Raw genomic sequence first — 18,677 nt, 5'->3', positions numbered from 1 at the left:
AAACCTCCTCCTTTCTTTCTATGCATTCACATTGTCCAAGAACTCTTAAACTTATGCTGAATAGTACTAGTATGATTAAAACTGAATATGAGGCATAAACCCAAATCATTAGATACCATGGAGTCTGTCATAATTTTCTTTGAACTGGATGGGCATAATGTGTGTCTCTGTGTGTGTTGGTTATGAAAACAATCTTTAGAAGTGTATGATAATATCTCCTGCCAGGCAATGAAAAGTTGATAGCATGATAAGAATAGACTATGTTATGTAGGCCATAGCTGGTGTTTCTCTACTGGATAACCTTTTTTACAATAAAAAAAAAAGCAAAATAGTGGCACACCAAAAAATATCAATTATTCCATGTTTTTATTTTTATTTTTATTTTTATTTTTACTTATTTGTTTTTGTGGACTGCGTGTGTTTTTTTAAATAAAAGAAAGGCTTTTATTGTGAAAGCCGACAGATCGGAAGTTTACGTCGTTACGCTCGCTGAAACCAAGAGCACAGAAACGGTATTTACATCCCGGCATTCATTCGGTGTAACTTGTTATTAGATTACTATCACGGCAATATAAACTCTTGTAACGTGAACGATAGCAAAGGCACTGACTTTGGCCTCAAGGTTTTCTGTTTGTGCTGTTTTATGGAGGTTTCAAATCAAGTTTTAAGATCATGGTTACTGTCGGTAACGTCTCTTTCCATCCTCAGAAACGTTAGTCTGTACTAAAACTTTTTGTCTATCTGATGTTATGGGTCTGAATTAAAACGAATATGAACAAAAACCCGGGAATTCGGCTTTGTCAGTACGGTCATTTTGCTGTTACATTTGAACTGATAGCAGGCCTAGCTCAGACTTACAACCGGTAGTCATAATGAAAGTAAAACTGTAACTTCAGCTGGAGTTACTCGAAGTCAGTATTAGATAAAACTAGTATACCATGACAAATCAGATGGAGTTTCATATTGTTGGAGTCATCTCTGTTAGATTAGCTAACAGCATTACGTTTGTGCTGCTGGTTTAGTAGAAATGATTGACATCTTGTTTTAACTCAGTCACTTTTAATTTCCATTAAAAGTGATTGAGTCAGTGATACTGTTGCATCCAGTGTTTTCCTCGTGAATTTGTAGCAATGTGGGATCAATTCATTGCTGCTATTTACAGGGAACTTCCCTGTTAGGGGTTATTTGGGCGGCTTCCATCAGATTCTACTCAATCACACTGATTTGTCTCTGTCCACAGATGGCTTGGGAGGGGAGACTGCCCTTCCTCCTCTCCATCTTTATGTTTCTCTCAATGCTGTCATCTCTGAGTGACTGTCACCCTCACCCAGCTTGGCCTGTGAGTTCAAGGGCTGTGACCGCGGCTGCAACTAATTATACTGCAAGGAAAGGTATTTAATCTTTCCTATCATCAGGACATCAGATAACAGTGGCCTGTGTGTGAAAATCAGGGCTGACACATGTGTCTTCAGTGTTATTTTTTTTAAAGATATTTTTTAAAAAGTGGCACAGAAATCATGTGGTTAAAATACATGCCAAATTTCTATCCTATGATTTACAGATTATGTTGGATACTGGACTGAAAATGATTCCATCCCAGCTCGTATACACCTGTGCTTCTGTCTTTTTAGATGCACTAAAATACATCACCTTCTCAATAAAGACTTGAGGATGAAACCTGACTTTCTTTTTGTGTGTTTCTGTGTGAACGCAGCTTCAGATGTAGCAGCTGAGGTAGCAGGCTATGCTGATGTGGCAAAACAGATCATTGACCTGGCTGTGTTTGGCGCTGCCCAGAACCGCTCTTACAGGCGGCTGGCCGACTTCACGGACACTATAGGCAACCGTGTCAGTGGCTCGCACAATCTAGACCTGGCTATCAAGTACATGCACAATGCCATGACGCAGGATGGGTTGGACGTTCACCTGGGTGAGTATGCCTTAGTTATCTGTTTCGCTGGATGCAGGATGTTAGAAGCATGCAGTGAAGACAGGTTTCAGTCTGCTCATATTAAAGAGTCTCTCTTGTCTTCTCCCACTAAGTTTTGTTTTTGTGTCCTCCCATGTGGTCTCCAGAACCTGTCAAAATCCCACACTGGGTGAGAGGGAAGGAGAGTGCAGAAATGATTGCACCCAGGGCCAAAAATCTGGCTATACTGGGATTGGGAAGCAGTGTAGGAACACCACCTGAGGGTAAAATCCATTACTGAGCAAAATCATCGTAATGCCTGTCATCTGCTATCCATCTTCCTCTTACTCCTCCTGACTCTCTCCCTGTTATCTCTGCAGGTATCAAAGCCGAAGTGTTAGTTGTTCAGTCTTTTGAGGAACTGAAGCGTAGAGCCAGTGAGGCCGTAGACAAGATTGTGGTCTTTAACCAGCCATTTGTCAGCTACGGGGAAACAGTGGCTTACCGCGCTTATGGCGCCTCTGAAGCAGCTAAAGTGGGAGCTGTGGCGACTCTCATTAGATCTATCACTCCATTCTCTATCAACAGGTATCTATCTATCTATCTGTCTATCTATCTGAGTGTTAAGTCAACATACTGAATATTTCCCTGTCTTTGTCTTTCCCGGTCCAGTCCCCACACAGGTTTGCAGGACTACCAGGATGGAGTGAAGCGCATCCCTACAGCCTGTATCACTATCGAAGATGCTGAACTGATGTGGCGTTTTGCGCAGAGGGGGCAGAAGATTGTGGTCAGACTCACAATGGAAGCCAAGACCCTGCCGGATGCCGACTCTTTCAACACGGTGGCTGAGATAAAAGGCTGGCAGCACCCTGAGCAGGTAGCACTCATTCACCCACTTACATATACCTGCCTGTCTGGCTTGTTTATCTCTGGGTATCATCATGCAGCGGTCTGTCATTTCCAGCGTTTTCGTGTCAGGGTAAATCTGTTGGGTGAGTCTACAAAGTAAACTGTGTGGGGAAACAGATGTTGTTCGTGTTAGGATTACATTTTTGGAAGAAAGACTTATCTCTGACTGTTCCTGTCTCCCTCCCTTCTTAGTCTTTCTCTCTGTCTTTTCCTTGGTTTGGTGGGAAGAAGAATGAATGTTGTAACCTCTTTTTGCTGACTCCTGATATTCCCAGAGATATTTAGTCCGCCTTTACTTTGCTGATGTGTGTGTGTGTGTGTGTGTGTGATCTAATCTTTCCAGAGAAGCACTGAAGCTTGTCTCTACTGGAAATACTGAGAAATGTCACTTTCAGTCATTCAGTAAAAAGTAGGTTTCTATGGAAACACAATGTTGTATAAACAAACTATTTACCTTTGATTGCGTTTTTTATGTTTTGAAAAAATAAACGTTTAGAAAAATCCTATAAAATCCTCCTGCATTAATGAATCCCTAAACTCTGGCCATATGCAGTCATTTATATAGATTACAAATCTGACATTACTGCATTTTCCCCAGATCAGTGCATTTTTTCTCTGTTGGCCAGTCTAAAAAACTCAAACTGAAATTATAGGCCAGCTGAAATTAACCCATCCTTTTATGGTATGAAAAGAGTTGTCATTTGTGAACACATGTTAATGTAAGCCAACAGAGTGATGATTTGAATCTAAATTTTGGCGTTTTTTGTTTCTAGTACTGCAAGTATGGCAAACTGCCGTCATTCTTATTGTGTTTTTTTTTGTTTTGTTTTTTTAATTTTCAGCCTTTGTAAAGCATGACTAATAAGCTGTGTATAAAACTTATGAGTCAATGGGAATGGATGTAACCTCTAGCAGAAGCATTGACCCGCAACTAGGATAAACTTAATCTGATTTCAGCATGCACCGTGTGAAATGTGTGTTGTCCCCTGCTGAGCTTGTTAGTCTGTCACAGGGTGAACGCACGTAGACCGACAGACTATGTGCGAATTATAGTCACCACTTTTTTTCACTTTTCGCTCAGTCATAGAATAAGATGGGAAAATATGCCCTGCTCTAAGTCAGAAGCCTGTCCCAGTGGAGTGAAAACACATGATCTGACCCATCTTGCAGCTATGCAGTGAAATGCCACACAATGTCACACACAGCTACTTTATCCATATCTGGGTAAGAACCCAAACATGTCTAGCAGGTAAAACCTGATCAATGGATGAGGTGCTGCTGCATGAAAGCATGCGGCTTCACTCTGTTTTTGGGAGCGGTGCTATGATGCTCTTAAAGAATATCACAGCATTGGTTATGCCACTGACTGGAGAAGGGTTGAGGAAACAGTCTGGAGAGCCCTGGATACCAGAAGTGGCATTCTCTGTACCACATATTGTCTAATGGGGGTACACAAATGTTACAGTCCTCAAAAGGAACTGTCCGGAGCTCTCATCCTGTCTGCTCAAAGTTGCAGTGTTTGTCTGAATAAACATGGATGAAAAGCAGGATCAGCATTTCCTTTTTTCAGGGACTGCCCCAGTCGGTTTAAACCAGTACATCCTAAATAGCTGAGCAGGGTATGTACATTTTAGTTGTGCTGGTTTGGAGAGATGACTGATAAAACCTGTGTGAAACAGAACGGGGGAGAAGCCTCTGGTTAGACGATTAGAAGATTTTCCATCTCTATGTATCACATGTAAAGTCTGTGAAATTTCCACAGTGTGGTCTGTGAATCATGGTGTGTACTGTATATACTCTTACGCAGCTCTTAATTAGGAACACCATGCTAATCTTGGGCAGGGCCTCCCTTTGCTCTCAAATCTGCTACAATTCTTTATAGCGTGGATTCTACAAGATGTTGGAAACTCTCCTTTGAGATTCTGGTCCATGTTGACACGATTGTATCACATACTTTCTGCAGATTTGGGAGCTGCACATTCATGCTGCCAATCTCCTGCTCAGCCACATCCCAAAGGTGTTCTTTTGGATTCTGATCTAGTGGTTGATGAGGCTGTTGAAGTGAACTGAACTCATTGTCTTCTTCATGAAACCTTTGTGACATGGTGCATTATCTGGCAAAAAGTAGCCATTAGAAGATGGGTGTGGTGTGGCTATAAGGGATGTGGTTGGTCAGCAACAATACTCATATAGGCAGTGGCACTCAACCTTTAATGGATTGGTATTAAGGGGCCCAAAGTGTCCCAAGAAAACTTCCCCCACACCATTACACCACCACCATAAGTCTGGGCTGTTGACACAAGACAGGTTGGGTTCATAGATTCATGTTGTTGTTGCTAAATTCTGACCCCACCATCTGCATGCCTCAGCAGAATTTAAGATTCATCAGACCAGGCTACATTTTTCCAGTCTCCAGTTGCAAAACATCATGTCATAACAGTAAAGTCCAAGACAGCCAAACACAAGATTCCTGACTTCGACAGCTAGCAGAGAGCACAAAGTTGGTCTACTTGGTATTGCAATAATGTCATTATGTCCACTTTATTTCAGCAGTTACCAGTGTGTGTAGTCCAAGTGAATGTCTTTACAAATTGCAGTCTCTATGGTTCAATTTGTGGAAAAACAAAATGTGGAGATAACTGAAAACTCAGTCAGGAGACTTGGATTAGAGGAACATTGCTGATGTAAGTTGTTACTATTCTGATCTGGGAACCAACGCTTGGTCCCTCATTATAGAAAAGGGAAATGAAACACATGGCATGGTTGACATCATTTCTGGCTCTGTGACTTGTGCTCCGGCTGGCAGTAGCAGAAAATGTGGTCGGTGTGTGTGTGCGTGCGTGCGTGCATGTATGTGTGTCCCTGTGTGTAGAGAGACGTGCATCTGAGGTTTAGTGAGTCATTTCCATAGTTTAGCCTTTCAGGACCTTTCAGAGTCATCTGAGAGTGATGAGTTGCTAGGATTTTTTCCACCTACTCAACTTCTACAATTCCCATCCTTCTTTTTCAATTAAAATTTTACCTTTTCAAATCTAAAATGCCCTGATGTGTACGCTTTCTGTTTATGATTATACCCAAAACCCAAAATCATTTTGCTTGACAGTGATGTGATGAGTACTGGTTACAAATGCTCATCTGTATTTGCAGGAAAGAATGTTTTTGTTATTCACATCTACGCTAAACTGAGCCACATCTAAAACATCTTTATTGTACTTTGTTGGTCTCCATCTTTTAAACTATGGTGACTTCAATGTATTAAGTTGTCTTCACTGTCAGCACACTGTACAAAGCAGCTGTAAATAAACTGCTAACGATACTAGTCAGTTAACTATACCACTAAATATTAAGAGGGACAAAGTGTGTTCATATGAAGTTAACAGGGGTAGAAGGATCTTTCTCAGGGTTACCATTGTAAGAATTACAACAGAAAAATAATCCACAGTGGGTTTAAATAAGCATGAATGTCCTGAATCAATGAATCCTTTTATCACTACTGGTGGCCTTATTACTACATTTATGAGCAAATTCCAAACCCAAAGACTTACTGTGAAATCCCTGCAAGTTGTAACCAGCGATAAACCCCTATATGGACAACACACGTGTTGGGTTCAGAGGTAGAGATCTCTGGTATTGCAAAACAAATCCAGTGATTCATGGACAGAGACATGTCTGTGTGTGTTTGTGCGTCTGTATTAAATGCCTGAGTATGTCTTATATTTCCAGCTGATGTACTCCTACCTCATACTAAAGGCATTAAAGTGTGTGAGCTGCACATTTACACAAATGTTAATGGTACTGAACTTCTTTTAAGTGAACTGATGGCACCTTCAGCTCTTAGCAGAAAAAAAATCATTTTAACAGAAATGGTGCCCTCTAGGTCATTGTCCAGACAGTGCTGAGAGAAAATGTTTGGTAACCTGGAACATCAGGTCAGGAGCATCCCACTGACGGGAATCTCACTCCTCAAAATTCCTGGAAACGGCGATATCACTCTGAACAATGTGTTTTTGTGTCTATGTCCTGTTTTTTTCATTTTATTTGTCTGTCCTTGCTGATAAAAAAGTGTTTTTTATTCTAATCGCGGAGTCCAATTTTAGGCATGTGATGTTGGTGTTATGTGTTTGTGTGTGCTTTATAATTAAAATAATAAAAATGTAGACAGGATATGGGTTAGATAGTGCTGTCTATTCCAGTTCTCTCATCATATCTGAGTTGGCACATGTCACTCTGCTGCTCATTGACCTTCACTGGCTACTCATGACCATTTGACCGTCTACTTCAATCATACAGGCTAATGCTCCTTCTTGACTACTGGGTTCCTCCCAAGGCACTTCGTCTCGTATTGCCATTCCTGCACACAAGGCCGTCGAAGACCAGACTCTTTTTGTTTGGTTTCCTTCCAAGCTTCCAAATACTATCAGTGCAGGGGCATCACTCTCTATCCTCAAGAATCTCTTGAAGACTCATCTCCTCTTAGAGCACCTCCTCTTCTAACACTTCTAACACCCTAACATACCTAACTCGCAATTACTGTCCACTTTGTCTTTTTGAACAGATTTAGTATTTAGTGTTCACGTCAAGGTCTCCTCTGTCCCTCACTTGTAAGGATAAGCGTGTATGCCGAAATTAGTAATGTAAATGAGTCATATCCGACAAATGGTCAAGTTGCCATGGATACACCCCTAGAAAAAGTGTCCTATCGCACTCTCTCGATCTCCGTTTGTTTCTATATTTAGATCTCTTTTATCTGTCCAATCTGCTAGGTCGTCTTACTGAGCGGTCATTTGGACAGTTGGGATGTGGGCCAGGGTGCCATGGATGACGGAGGTGGAGCCATGATTTCCTGGGAAGCCCTGTCACTCATCAAGGATTTAGGTAATATACCCAGCAGAGACGGACATAACGTATAAGCTAATACATACAGCACATGATAATGGACAGAATGTACTTCCACAGAAAGAGAGGTGTACATACTGTAGGAATGCAAACAAGTACATATCACTCAAGCTTATACACAAATGAAGTCATGTTAATGATTTACTTTGTTATTTATATAACCTGTTAGTCCCACTGAGATCAATAGTGACCAGGCCAAAGACTACAACTGTATCAAATGTGTAAAAGCAAAAATATAGTAAAGCTCCATGAACAAGGGAGAAGAATCACATTTTCTATACTGGTGCCTCAGTTACCTCCAACAGCCAGTTGGAGGAGTAGAGTATCCGGTTCCAAACTTAGGGACAAATTACAAAACAATTCCTCAGACTGTAAACAGTAATTTCCTCCAACTGTTTGTAGAGGGACAAAAACACACATAATTAGGAAACACACTCTGATATACAGTGCAGTATTCTTATAGACAAGAGAGTATAATGTCCATAGATGAAATGTTTCATAGTCAGTAAAGTTCAGTATGTATTACAAGTTTTAAAGAAAAGAACTTCAATAGTAACAAACTGCAGCCATTATCTCTGTTCTGTTTATATTTTATCTGCACTGTGTTCATTTGTCTTTTCATCCATTTTTAGGTTTGCGTCCAAGGAGAACCCTGCGAACAGTGCTGTGGACAGCTGAAGAGCAGGGTGGAGTTGGAGCGCAGCAGTACTACGATCTACACAAGGTATTGTCTACTTTTGTTGCAGTACTTATTAAGAAACACGCTGTAATGGCAGTAAAGTAAATATTATTCCTGCTAGGAGGAAGCAAGAAGGGTCGCGCCACATTGTGAAAGTAAAGACCGGAGGAGTGTAGAAGTACACTCTCGGTGAACTGGGGAGGCCTTGGCTAGCTACCAGGTTTTTCTCTGTGCAAAGAATCTAAACAGCAATCTACAGTCTTACAGAGTTTTCTTCTTTAGAGACTTGGCTGCCTACCAGGCCTTGACCCATAATAAACTGCACTACCAAAAACAGAGATACAGGGTTACTGCATTTTTGTATAATTTTTCACTAATGTACTGTAACTCCTGAGTGGACTGTCCAGTTCCTACATTTGACGTATAATTAGGATATAAATGACCTCAATCAGGTAAGGCAGCTGCACTACCAACTCCTAGTAGTTGGCTGAGTGTGTGTGTCCTGTTTTCAAAGTAGCTGTGCTTATATGTTTAACTTAAGACTAGGCTCACCATGTCCTTTGACAGAAGTTTGTATTGTTTCCAATTATATCACACACACCTTGGCTTGTTTTTAATGTGTCCTTGGCCTCTCACATCTTCTATCTGGTCTGTTCTCTACTTCCTCTCCCCACCCAGGCGAACCTGTCCAACATTGACCTTGTTATGGAGTCCGACTTGGGGACATTCACCCCTGTGGGTCTTCAGTTTACGGGCAGTGATGCAGCGAGAAAGGTGGGATTGAAAACGAAACACTGTCGCACAATTGTTAGTAGTTACTCAGGCTTAAAAGTCTGATCTGCAGAGCACAGATTCTATAAGGCAGCATGTAGCAGTCTAGTAAAAGTGCTGTTTCCTTCCATCTACTCCTTACTTCACATTTATATCTCACCTTCAGACCACTGCACCCTAGACTGGACATTTTTTAACTAGTCCCACTTAACCTCACTGTTGTGCATTTAAAATTGCAAGTGGGAAGTAGTTTCTGCCACAGAAACCATAGCAGTAAATGTAGAAACCAAACTTTATTTTTTATGTGAATGTAGCACTGTAACATCAAGTTACATGGTCACAGAATGTTTACTATCGGCTATAGTCTGACATCTAAATTACAATGACTATTTAATGCTAGCATTGCATAATGCATCTCTGAATTACAATACTGGAAATGATGTTGAACTGTGTTTTAAAACCGCTGGTGTATAACAAACAGTTATACTTTGCTGTGTCTTTATCAATAGGTGATGGAAGAAGTGGTCAAACTGTTGGCTCCCATTAATACGACTAAACTGGAGGCACATGGAGAAGGAACAGACATCTCACCGTGGATGCAGGCAGGAGTACCAGGTCAGCTGAATCTGTTCCTGTGCAACTATAAACACATGTCCATGATAAGATAACAGAGCCTAGTGAAAACTGATACCTAGGATTTTACATGTCGGTCATAAACAAATAAGAGTGGAAGTAGGAAATAATTCATCTTAATATCTGTGGTTCTGGTTTCCATGAGCTCTTGTTTCTTCTGAAACTGCTGCATGCATGGAATCACATCCTCACTGGTGAACTATGAACACACCATGGTATAGTATAGTATAGGGAAGTGGGTGCAGATTTTAACTTTAAGTGGGATTTCTTAAACATCTGAAAAGTCTGAGAGTAGGATGGACAGTTGTCTGCTTGGATAAGTCAAATCTCAGAACCACACAGTTGACTTGAGTTTAGAGTTTTTTAATGAAGGGTACACAGTGTACAGCAGGCCTATAGACACAAAAACAATAATAAAGAATAAAATAATAACAGCATAGAATCAATAGAATTCAATAGAATTAAACTGTGTAGTATTAGAAAAGACAACCCTGAATCATTGTATTTGGATACTGCAACCCACATAACACAGATGAGGCTTTAGAAAGGCTGCTGACACCTTACTTTTACAGTTTGTTACAATTGATAAAACCATAGTAATATAGTTAATATGATTTTTTTTTTTTTGGGGGGGGGTTGCATTTCTGATAGTGGAGGCAGATTCAAACCCTTAACCTTCAACATTAGAGATTTAAGTGAAAATGCATTTTACACAGATATACATTGTTGTATAACCTTTAAAGGAGGAACCGAAAAAAAGACACAAAAACATGTTAAAGAAACATTTCCGCACATAACCAGGAACCACTGACATTCCTACTTTAAAGCAGTGACAAAGAGACTTAATTGGAGAAGAGTGTGCCACATGGATATAGTGACAGTCTTCCATCATCAAACATTTAACAGCTCCAGTGGAGCCTTGGTGCCTTGCTCATATGATAGGGCTTCTGAGGTATTTTGTTTGTCTTGGTCCTCAGAGGATTGTTTTCAAGGCCCTGCTTCCCAGTCTTTAAGAGCCCCTACTGTTTATCACTTTAAGAACACCTTTTTAGTAATGTGTGATGGAAAACTATTAGATAAAACTAAAAGGAGTAGCAGTTAGCAGCATTTCAGTTAGACAGAGATCACTCTTCAGCCTGTTACACATGCTGATAATTTGCTTTCAGCATTCTTAATTGTTCCATTCGCTAATCTCTAGTCATTCACCAACTCCTCTCCATGACAAAATGTCTGAACAGCGTAAAAAAGACAACAGTTTTACTGTCAAAACAGTGACGTGTCATGTTGAATCCTCTGGTTCATGAACCACCATAGACAAACTGCTTTGTGAAAGGCCTTCCTCCTCGTCTGCAAGGCTGGGCCGAAGTCTCTTTTATGGTCTCTTTACTATTGTTGTCAGTCCCGGTCTAGTAATATCCATTATGTTAAGGCACTTTACAGAGTAAGGTCTTGATAAGCAGGATTGGTCCAAGTGGGATGGCCTTGACTGAGGAAGTGAACATTTTGATGGGGATGGCAAAGTTGCCTGGTTAGAAGAGGCTCATGGGACAATTTATGTTTATTAAAAATAGTTTTGATGTATGTTATATGGAACCAATAACATAGAAATTCACTCCTCATAATGAAACAGGAAGCTTGTCAAGTAACATTTAAACCTGTTTCTTTTACGTAAATTATTAAAAGACTATTTTCCATAATGCCGTCCCAAGATTTTGTGATGTGTCATGCTTTGGTTCCTTAAATGATGCCTTTAGCATCTGAGCACATGCTCAGTGGATTCTGGCTGATTATAGTGTACATTTCCAGTTGGGCGTTCACCTGCTTTATAAAGTGATTTATTGAGCCCTGTATGTCCTTGTCTCAAGCGGATAATGATGGAGTCTCCCTTCTTGTTCCTTCCAGTAACAACACATTTTTTTATTTTTTACAGATGCTTTCCTGTTTATTATCATCCCAGTGTTCTTGCCAGCTACAATATTTGCATATGACCACTTATTTGAGTCTAAACTAAAACTGCTGTAAGATGTTTAGAAAATGGATGGACATTTTAAGTTTTTATCAGTTGCGAGTTAAGCAAATTACTCTACATAAAAGTTGACTCCCTACTTGGACCTCGGGTACACAATATACCATAGGTCTATATAACTAAAAAATAATAAATAGAGAATAAAGTAGAAATAAAGTATAAATAACTGCACATAAGCAGTCTAACTTAATGGAGCTTTGTTTCATTATGTGTTTTACAGCACATCTATTGAACTTATATGTGTTTTTATATTTTTCCTATAAAACAAGACAATGAAAATCCCCTCTATACATATCAAGTTGAATAATGATAGTTTGCCAAGGCTGCTGACAGTTTATCAGTCAAAACTGTAGCTGCAGCTCCACACAAAAGATACTTTTAACATCTGTGCAGAAGTTTCTCTTCACTTTTAGTTCAAATTTATAATAGTTTTACTATGGAACACTGTAAATGAATCAACATGATTCTGTGGAAGAGACACTTGTAGAGCTGAAACTAATATCAAAGATTTCACTGGTGTTTTCACCTGTTACAGTTGATTTTAAATTACCATCCCTTGTTTAGTAGTATTTGAAAACTATACCAAACCATAGCAGTTTGGCTTGGTTTTATTTTTTATATTACCTCTATCCTTGTGGTTTTGGTAGAGGTTAAATAGTCCAAACATCCTCTCCACCTCTGTCTAGTTTTAGCAGAAGTGAAACTGTGTTGTACTCAGAAACACATGGTGGTGTACCTTGTAGAAGGAGGAACTAAAAAAAAAAGAACCTTCAGCCAGGCAGACCAGACAAATCACAGAGAAAAACAGAGAAGACACTGTAAATTTCCCACAAGTGGGATAAATAAAGTCTGTCTTAGTTACACTCTGTTTTCAAACAGTTTCAATAAAGCAGCTGAGGGTTTTGGTGCCTTGCTCAAGGACACTTGAGGACACTTGAGCAAGGCACCAATTGACACTATTTTCTCTGTTCTGGTGCTTCAGGAATATTAAAACATGTGTACTGCTGTGTGTATCAGACAGAGTAAAGGGAAACCATCATCAAACCCATTATGGAAACCAGTTCAGTTGGACAGAGGTTACTGTTCAGTTCATTTCACAACATAAAACACTTAGGTGCCCAGTTACTTTTGTACACTGTTCCATGGCGTCTGTTTTACACCATAATCCAAGTTTTACAAGTCATTTACCAACTCCTCTCCATGGCGACATTACCGAAAAGGTGAAAAAAGACATACTGCTAACCCACGACAGTGATGAAGTCCTCAAGAGTTGAGTTAAATCCTCTGGTTCATGAACCACCGTGGACTAGCTGCATTGTGAAGGGCCTTCCTCCTCGTCTGTAAGGCTGAGCCGAGGCCTCTTTGATGGTCTCTTTACTATCGTTGGTTGTAGGAACAATATGGGACTGTCCAGGGGAAAGGTGAGGGTGCAAACACCACAGTCTTTGCTGGGCACTTTTGCCTGGGTAGCTTCACAGACAGAGAAGTGAGTAATTCTGTCAGTATGAATGAGCACATTTACTGTTCAGCTAGGTGAAAGTAAAACAATTACATTTCATATATGACTTGATGATTTGTAGGGACCACAAACCTGTGCTTCGGATGTGATTTTGCAGAGTTTTCATGGATAGCTGCGTGCCGACCGATCTCTTCTCTGGGGGGTCAGTCTGGGAGGCTACATGTCTTACAGCAGGCAAAACTCGACAGACGCTGCCACCGGTGCCCTTAACAGCAATACAGGGAACAACAAATTTCATTTAAAACAACAAATGATGCTCTTGTTTTATCTACTTATTTACTTACCTTTCTTCATTTAATACACATAAATATGTGTTTCAACTATTTTACCTTAATAGTAGCTTTAGAATCATTTTGATGGTGCATTGACTTGTAATAGCAAGAATGGTGCTACTTATCCATTGACGTGGCTGAGGACTGTGGCTGGGGTCAGATTTAGGGATTTCTTTTCAGCTGACATGAGAACCACCAACAACGATTTTATTTATTTAGTTAGTTAGTTAGTTAGTTAGTTATTTGCTACGATGAGATCAGTCCAATATTTTACATTTTTTTCTGTTTGTTATTTGAAGTGTTGATATTCATAAGAAGATAAAGCATTTTAATATAGCATCTCCTCTCTCTAGCTTCTCTGTGAAGCTCGACTGAGAACAGATTGTTTTGTGTATGTCTGAGCCTCTCTTCTGATTGGCTGACTGCCAGGAGTGACGCACGGCCAGGCTAACCACGCAGGTAACGCACTAAAGCCCATTGATGACACTCACCGGTAAAACAACTTCCGATGATGCTGCCTCCTTACTGAAACACAAAACATATGACTAGTTTACTCACACGTTCCTGTTTTGGAGTCAGGCCCGTGCAGTCATTGGTCGGCCCCAACAGTGTGGGGACCGATGCATCCTTGATCACTGGCCTGCTGGAGAAACCTGCACTGAACTGTGCCTGATTGAGGAAGCAGTCAGCGCTGAAATGAGCCGAACAGACGGTTAAAGTAGGACTAAAATGTTCTGATATTTCAGAAAAAATAAACTTCAACCACTGGTATCTAACGTTGCTGTCCTTGGGAAGGGTGTGTAGTAATAATTGGGTTGCTTGACATCCTGTCTTACATCCAGCGATTGTGCAGCGTCTCCTCGACATTGTTATAACGTGTATTGTTATGTTATTAAAGGTGAAACAACAACAAAATGTTTAGACGGTGGGTCCGGGTCGGTCGGGCCGTGCCGGAGGCTGAGGGCGGTGGTTGTGTAGTGGTGACATCACATCCTTACGGAAGTCCTGACGGCTCGTGTACAGGCACATTTACTTTAGGCTGTGAGCGCGTTGATACCTTTCACGGTGTCTATGTAGCACCCAGACCTGCTTTATAATCAAAAAGACGTACATCTCACTTTCCGTAGCTAGTCTTTGGTACTGGTGCTTCTATTATTCCTCGGCATACATTTCAGACTCAATTCAACCTGAGCAGTGTAAACAGCACCTCGGTCACCACAGCATCATCTGGGAATATTTACATCCTTACTTCCTACCCACGGCTTTTACACTTCGGATGACCACAGTCTGGATTCCTATTTTATATTTAAAAGTCCCACTGTGAATTAACCCACATTAATAAAACGCTCTGCCTCAAAGTGGTTTGGACACACGTACAAATGTCTGCTGGTCGTAATGGGAATGCAGAGTTTTGTTTTCTGATTTGCATACGGCCTTTTCCATTGCTTCTTTAATAAGGAGCTCCACAGTGGTTCATGACACATTGTTTAAATATGACCACAAAGTGATTCAGTCAGAGGGATGTTCTCTTTGTGTTGGGAGGCTTTACTCACCTGTGTCACCACCTTGGCAGGTGTTGGGACGGCGTCAGGAGTGAGGAGAAACTGCTTTTTGAATCCCATCTCCACCTCCGCGTAGTTAGAGAAGCACTCTCGCGTAAAGTGGAGATTGCACACGTAAACAGAGGCGGTGGGTATGTCAAGCCGTCCCAGAGCGTGCAGCCAGCGGTGCGCCATCTCTCTGTTGGACGGTAAAGAATGCAGACCCTCCGTGCTTTTGCACTCGGGGTAGGCGCATTTGCGACCCATGTCTGACAGCTGATTTGGGGTCAGTCTACAGGAATAGCTAACCAGGCTAAAAACAAACTTCAACTTCAACTTCTTCTGTCTTCACTGGATCGGTTGCCAGGTATTTTTGCTCTAGCGCCACCTGTTGGCCCGGAGTGTGGAGCGGTAGATTGGCAATAAATAAAAATGTTATTTACTCCGGTGCTTTAAATTGTGATTTTACTAACAGACTTTGTTTGCTCAGATCTTTTGGCATGTCAGCTGAGTAACTGTAATGATTTCATCTGTAGCACTTGTCGGACTCCTCGACCATTGGCTGTAAATTATGCATGACAATTAATTCCTGACCTTATAAATATATTTCCACCACTATCTTTATTACTATACTAGTTTGGAAAAAACAAACAAACAAACAAAAACAGACTGTAGGAAAACACAATCCAAAGTCAGGGTCCACTTACTAGCTCTTCCCACATCTTCACTGTCCTTCACGCTTACATGGATGGAATAAAAACAAAACAAAACAAACAAACAAAAAAAAAAAAACAACAATCTGACCCTTGATTTTCTCTATAAAAAGGCAAAAGGCTGCATTGGCTAAATAACGTTATAGACTCGGACTAAAGCTAGTTGCTAAGTGACTGTACTGTGTATGTGTTTTACCAACTACAAAAAGATTTAGAGTTAAGCCTAGAACTGTTTTATTTCTGCCACCAGTTTGTTTTTAAATCAGATTTTTTTATATATCAGCAAAGAAAAGACTGAGGAGCGAGTTAATGAGCAGATTGAAATAGAAAGGTAACCACAATGAGAAGTGAAAGTTGTTATATCGTAACCAAGACTAGTAACTGGTTTTCCTCTTTTACTCCTTTAGTGGGTTTGGTTATTTTTCACAGGCTGGGATCAGTCTGGCCAAGAAATGGAATCAGTCCTGGTCTTACTCAGAACCGTGCCTTCCCTTCTACAGAAATGTCCTGAAGAATTAAACCAGATTAATGACCTGGAGTCACAGCACAGCTGACTCTTCAGTATGTATCGTTGAGTGTTACAATTTGTATCTTATCTGTTGTTCCATCTTGTCTTTCATCCAGGTGCCAGCCTCCATGTGGCAGACAGTCGATACTTTTGGTTCCACCACACTGAGGGTGACACCATGACTGTTCAGGACCCTCAAGACATGAACCTCTGCTCGGCATTGTGGGCCGTCGTTGCCTATGTCGTGGCAGATCTGCAGGACATGCTGCACAGGTAGCCAGTTAGCACAGAGAATGTGGGGGATAGGAAAACAGGATGATCACCGGTTGATTCCAAAACACATGATAAAATCCCAGGTTTTAAAAAAAGACTTGAGATTGAATAGAGTTTAAATATTTTAATGTCACTTTCTGTTTACAAAACTGAACGTGGATCAATTTTGGGTCATGAAAGAGGACAAAAAGAAAATGTGTTATTTCCTCTGTACTTATTAAGTACTCAGGGGTCATTAATGTTACTGTAATGAATTACTGTTACAGTAGATCCAGATTGAAGTCCAGGCACATTTTACCACAAATTTGAAATGTATACATTAGTAATGACTTGAAAACATGTTGTTTTAAACAGATACTTAGTAGATTTGCATAATGTTGTAGCTCAAGGCGGTGTCATGATTATTCTGAATCTAAAGTAAGCTACAGAGTCCAGAACAGGACCATGGACATGTAAGGTTTTAATCGAAAACCCAGTGAAAAATAATCAATATCAATGTGATCATGATGGTTATTTTAATTATTTTCATTTTTATTTTATGCTTAGAATGCTTTTATGCTTAGAATAAAAGCTGATTGTATAGTGCTGTTTTACTGTCTAAGATTGAGACCAAGAGAGTGAAAGCTCTGAGTAAGATAGGACTTTCTCAGGTTCTGTATTTGTCCTAATGCCTTAATATAAAGTTCTGCAAAAAGGATGAAAACACGAAAAAAAAAAAAAAATTCTAGGTCTGTGGAAGTTACAAGAAGTGTGAGAGAGAAGTAAATTTCCCTTCATGCTGGGAATTGCCCACCCATGAGAGACAGAGAGAGAGAGAGGGATATCGGTAAAGTTAGGCTATATTCAGACACAAAACAAACAGCAACAATGGATTAATGTGTGAGAAAGTGTGTTGAGAAATTGTGGCGCTTTTCTAAATTTCCATGTTTCTGTCTGTTAATAATATATATATATATATACTGTTTAAAGTTTTACAATTCCTGCCTACATTATGCTTAACTTAGTCTTGGCGCATATTTCTTTCTTAATGTCACTTTTATGTAATGCTCGGTAAAATATTACATTATGAGATCTTTGCAGTGTTGTGATATCATCAATAAAGAATGAATCACAGTTTTACGCAGTTTATCCTATCTGCTCTTATGCCGTAATACTTTAGGTCTTGCTGATCATGTAGTTTCAAAGAGGAAGCGGAGGACAAATGAGCTACACACAGCACTGAGTGGTTGTTTCTGCAGAAAAGAGAAGGAGGAGGAAAGAGGAATGAAGCAGGAGGAGGCATGATGGGTGAAGAAATTATTAGAGTACCAAAAGAGAAGAGAGATCATACGGAGGAGGAGAGGAACTAGAGGGAATTCATCATTTTGTGGGCGCCACACAGACAACTCTGAAGATATAACAAACACACACACACACAGAGCTGGGACCTCCTTACCCCAAGAGCCGATAAGTCAGTACTCCCTTTGGGTGATGTCAGGGTTACTCAGCTAGCCAATGCTGATAAAGTCATTTTGAAAACAGATGTATGTGTGTGTAGGTGTTTGTCTGTTGAAACAAAGCTTTGTAACTTTTGCTAAGTGTCTGGTGAGCTCTTTCTCATGCTAGCAACACTGATTCATACACAGACTGTTGTGGTAGCAAAGAGACACACTGAGTCACGCACATCACTGCTAACGTGACCTAAAGTCACTAAATACACACATTAACGTCAGAGAGACATCGTCTGACAGATGGGACTTTTTGAAATTACATTTGAAATGATATTTAAATCTACTGTGTTTTGTGAAGCATTTAGATTTACAGTGTATGATTAAAGGTGAACTGATTTCTTTTTTTAAATATCCTGTGTAATTAAGCCATGAACTATAAAGCTGGTCTGATGTTTACCTGTACTCAGCCACAACTACTGACCACATACTGTGTGATGTCTGTCTGGCTTTAATTCAGTTTCATCAATTATCAGTCTTGACAAATTTGTACATTTTCTAATAAAAGAAAATTAATTCTATTTAAAGATCTTAATCA

General features: G+C 40.2%; 2 protein-coding genes across 4 annotated transcripts; one reads left to right on the top strand and one right to left on the bottom strand.

Annotated features, from left to right (window-relative positions):
- The first annotated feature begins 455 nt into the window (after nucleotides 1-455).
- On the top strand, nucleotides 456-18,660 carry LOC108889595 (carboxypeptidase Q). Of its 2 annotated transcripts, none has more exons than XM_018686153.2 (12): nucleotides 456-512; nucleotides 1,241-1,391; nucleotides 1,715-1,930; nucleotides 2,077-2,193; nucleotides 2,290-2,497; nucleotides 2,582-2,789; nucleotides 7,585-7,696; nucleotides 8,350-8,441; nucleotides 9,075-9,170; nucleotides 9,677-9,782; nucleotides 16,496-16,652; nucleotides 17,812-18,660. In XM_018686153.2, the coding sequence occupies exons 2-12, from the start codon at nucleotides 1,241-1,243 to the stop codon at nucleotides 17,819-17,821; spliced, it is 1,473 nt and encodes a 490-aa protein (XP_018541669.1). In that variant the 5' UTR covers nucleotides 456-512; the 3' UTR covers nucleotides 17,822-18,660. The 2 variants fall into 2 exon arrangements, with proteins under 2 accessions (XP_018541669.1, XP_018541660.1); XM_018686144.2 differs by lacking the exon at nucleotides 456-512 and adding an exon at nucleotides 544-712.
- LOC108889616 (uncharacterized) lies at nucleotides 10,148-16,473 on the bottom strand. Of its 2 annotated transcripts, none has more exons than XM_018686187.2 (3): nucleotides 15,171-16,473; nucleotides 13,418-13,550; nucleotides 10,148-13,296 (listed from the first exon to the last, which is right to left on the bottom strand). In XM_018686187.2, the coding sequence occupies exons 1-3, from the start codon at nucleotides 15,423-15,425 to the stop codon at nucleotides 13,133-13,135; spliced, it is 552 nt and encodes a 183-aa protein (XP_018541703.1). In that variant the 5' UTR covers nucleotides 15,426-16,473; the 3' UTR covers nucleotides 10,148-13,132. The 2 variants fall into 2 exon arrangements, with proteins under 2 accessions (XP_018541703.1, XP_018541695.1); XM_018686179.2 differs by lacking the exon at nucleotides 15,171-16,473 and adding an exon at nucleotides 14,176-15,159.
- Nucleotides 18,661-18,677: the final 17 nt, after the last annotated feature.

The sequence above is a fragment of the Lates calcarifer genome, linkage group LG15, assembly GCF_001640805.2.
Source record: "Lates calcarifer isolate ASB-BC8 linkage group LG15, TLL_Latcal_v3, whole genome shotgun sequence".
Taxonomy (NCBI): domain Eukaryota; kingdom Metazoa; phylum Chordata; class Actinopteri; family Centropomidae; genus Lates; species Lates calcarifer.
Note: the sequence above shows the minus strand (reverse complement) of the source record. Positions and strands in the feature narration are given on the sequence as shown.